At 36.1% G+C, this 2,974-nt stretch overlaps 1 protein-coding gene across 1 annotated transcript; it reads left to right on the top strand.

The window, feature by feature from the left end:
• Positions 1 to 486: 486 nt before the first annotated feature.
• On the top strand, positions 487 to 2,292 carry LOC121966242 (tyrosine-protein phosphatase non-receptor type 11-like; the record flags this gene model as incomplete). Its single annotated transcript, XM_042516349.1, has 2 exons — positions 487 to 752; positions 2,100 to 2,292. Coding segments are annotated over exons 1-2 (282 nt in total), but the record flags the coding sequence as incomplete, so codon positions are not given.
• Between the last annotated feature and the right edge of the window lie 682 nt (positions 2,293 to 2,974).

Here is a 2,974-nt window from a genome sequence, read left to right as displayed (position 1 = left end):
ATTTTTAAGTCATTTTCTTGCAGATTATCTTGTATTATTGTAGGATGATGTTTATGATGATAAATAATGATACTTTTGACTTGTGGGGTATGTAAGGTTACATTTATCTGTATTTAGTGAATATTTAATGTTAATTGTGATTTATTGTGATTTATTTTAACTATATTTCCTGGCTGATGATGCAGAGCAGTTTCAGGTGATCATCAGTTTCAGTGATCCTCTGAGTGGATGATTAAAAAAATAATATAGATATTTTTTTCAGTGCTTAAATATGTCAGCAGTTAGTGTGTGCGGGAATTTCTTTGTTTATTAATAGGCGTGTCGAGTGTCCGAAAAACTTAATTGCATGACAGTTATTTGATAAATGCTGAAAAAAACCTTAATTTGTATAGAAAAATTGACTTAAAGCAGGTAGATTTCCGACACGTGACTCAAAGAAAAACTTTTGTTAATTTGATTTTTTTAAGGAACATGAGCTTCCTGTTGGATTTGGTTTGACTCCCTGATTATTATGATGATGTGTATTTTTTTAAATGATTGTTCTTTTTTTTCTGCAGGCGAAATGGAGCCGTCACCCACATTAAGATCCAGAACACAGGAGACTACTACGACCTCTACGGCGGGGAGAAGTTTGCCACTCTGGCGGAGCTGGTGCAGTATTACATGGAGCATCACGGCCAGCTGAAAGAGAAAAACGGAGACGTCATCGAGCTCAAGTATCCGCTCAACTGTGCGGACCCCACCTCAGAGAGGTCAGTGGGGACGCCGGATGGCGTAGTTCTGTGCTCGAATGTTATTAGTTCTGCTTTTAATTATGATTGTGAATTCTTATCGATATTCATACATCATTGAGACTCATTAAAGATCCTTTATGGATACCGCTAAAGATACTTTTCTATTATTTGGTGGAAAGACGCGGCAACAGTTTGTTTTTAACAGAACTGTTTTTTTGTTTTTTTGTTGCTAAGCAAGTTTCCTTTTTTAAATATTTATTTATATTTATTTTGTTTTATAAAACAAATTTCTTGACCAAACGGCTGTGTTCAAATTTCTCACCAAAAAAAGAAAAAAAACTTTTTTGATGTTACATTTGAACACATCCTGATGACGTTTTATTTACCTTTACCTAATAGTCGTTTTACTTGAACTTGTCACGATGAAACCTTATAGAGCTTTGACTGACGGGACGTGCTACACGGAGGAGTTTATTTTCTTAATCTGAAGGAGGGTTTTTTTGTGGGGTTTTTTTAAGCTGAGGACAGTCGAAGGTTCTGTATTCAGGTTTAATCTGATGTACCATCGATGCACGCGGACCAGTGATTGGATTTAAATGACGGGACACAAGGTGACGTTATAGGACCCACAGGTCTCAACAGTAGCATCACAATAAGCTCAAACATTAATGATTTTTGGGTTTCAGAAAAGCAGAACTGAGTCCTCCCTAGAGCCCTACTTTTAATTAAATTTATACTTTTATTTAACAATTCCAGTTTCTAATGACGGTCATTTTTGGAGGAATCACAACACCACAATGTGGAAAAAAAGCTTTTGATTTATCAGCAGAATTTTCTTCTATTTTAGCTTCAGTTTTGTGCTGCAGCTGTTACCTCAGCATTCGTTATGCTTAGGGCGTTTGAGTATGAAAGCAAGACAACTTTTTTTGATATTTTTGTTGTATTAATGAACAGACAAACACTAATTGTACGAGTCCGCCCCGGCTACATCCAGTTGCAGTAGATGATGCAACTGACAGAAAAACATTCTTGTAGCTACATTTTGCCACTAAAAGCAGCTCATTACAGTGCAGATGAGTTATTTCGGGGGTGTTCACGTGCAGAATTTAAGTCTGATTATATGCGTACTCTCCATACTTGTAACAAATTGGACGCGGCTGTTTTTCTCCAGAGTAAAGCAAAGCTATAACATAAAATAATAGATTAACAGAGACAAAAATGTTGGCTTCATGTAATGTCTCTAGCACTTGTTTAACCATGCTTGTAAACATAAACTCCCTAATTATTTTATTGAAAATAAAGGGTGAAAAAAGAGCTTTTTATGAGGTCGAAACTCATTTAAACGATGTGGATTTTTTTTGCCAGATGGTTCCATGGACACTTGTCAGGCCGGGAGGCCGAGAAGCTGCTGACGGAGAAAGGGAAGAACGGCAGTTTCCTGGTGAGAGAGAGTCAGAGCCACCCCGGGGATTTTGTCCTGTCGGTGAGGACAGGAGACGACAAGACGGACAGCAGTGACAGCAAACCCAAAGTCACTCACGTCATGATCCGCTGCCAGGTAAACACGCTCCTCTGCACCTTCCTGCATCCTCGCTGCTACAGCAGAACATTTACAAATAGAGACGTTATTCTTTTTTAAAAGGATGCGACTGATAAAGATGAGGGACGTGTCCCTACAAGGATCCAGATGTTTTTGTTTTTGCTTTGATTCAGTTTGTTTTTTTTAGGAAACATGGGGAAAAAAGGCAATGAGCAACTTGTCCAGAAATGTCCTGAAAATTACAAGAAATTGGGAAATATTGTTTTTAAATCTAAAAATGAAAACAAAATTCTCATAACTTTATATTTAAAATTATTACTCTTCAAGCACTTTTTTAAAGTCATTTTCTTGTTTTATTTTTTTTTTAAATTGACTTTAATTAATCCCTCTTAAATCAAATTTTCAGGTAATTTTCTTGTACTTTTTACCAATGTCTTGCAGATTTTGGGATGTTTCTTCTTAAGTTGCCTTCTAACCATGTTTAAAAAAAATCAAGCCAATTTGCTCAGGTTTTAAAGGGTTAATGATTGGCGTAAGATTCTTTACATGCCCCTAAAGTAACCAGATTACAGTCTTATTTCTGCAGTAAGATGCTTTTTTTTATATCAAAAGTTTTTCATTAACCCTTTAATGCCTGGATCAACATCGCTTTTCTTGTGCTGCATTCAGACGACTTTGATTTTTAAAAATGTTTTTAAAA

This window comes from Plectropomus leopardus, unplaced genomic scaffold, assembly GCF_008729295.1.
Source record: "Plectropomus leopardus isolate mb unplaced genomic scaffold, YSFRI_Pleo_2.0 unplaced_scaffold23677, whole genome shotgun sequence".
Lineage (NCBI taxonomy): Eukaryota > Metazoa > Chordata > Actinopteri > Perciformes > Serranidae > Plectropomus > Plectropomus leopardus.
Note: the sequence above shows the minus strand (reverse complement) of the source record. Positions and strands in the feature narration are given on the sequence as shown.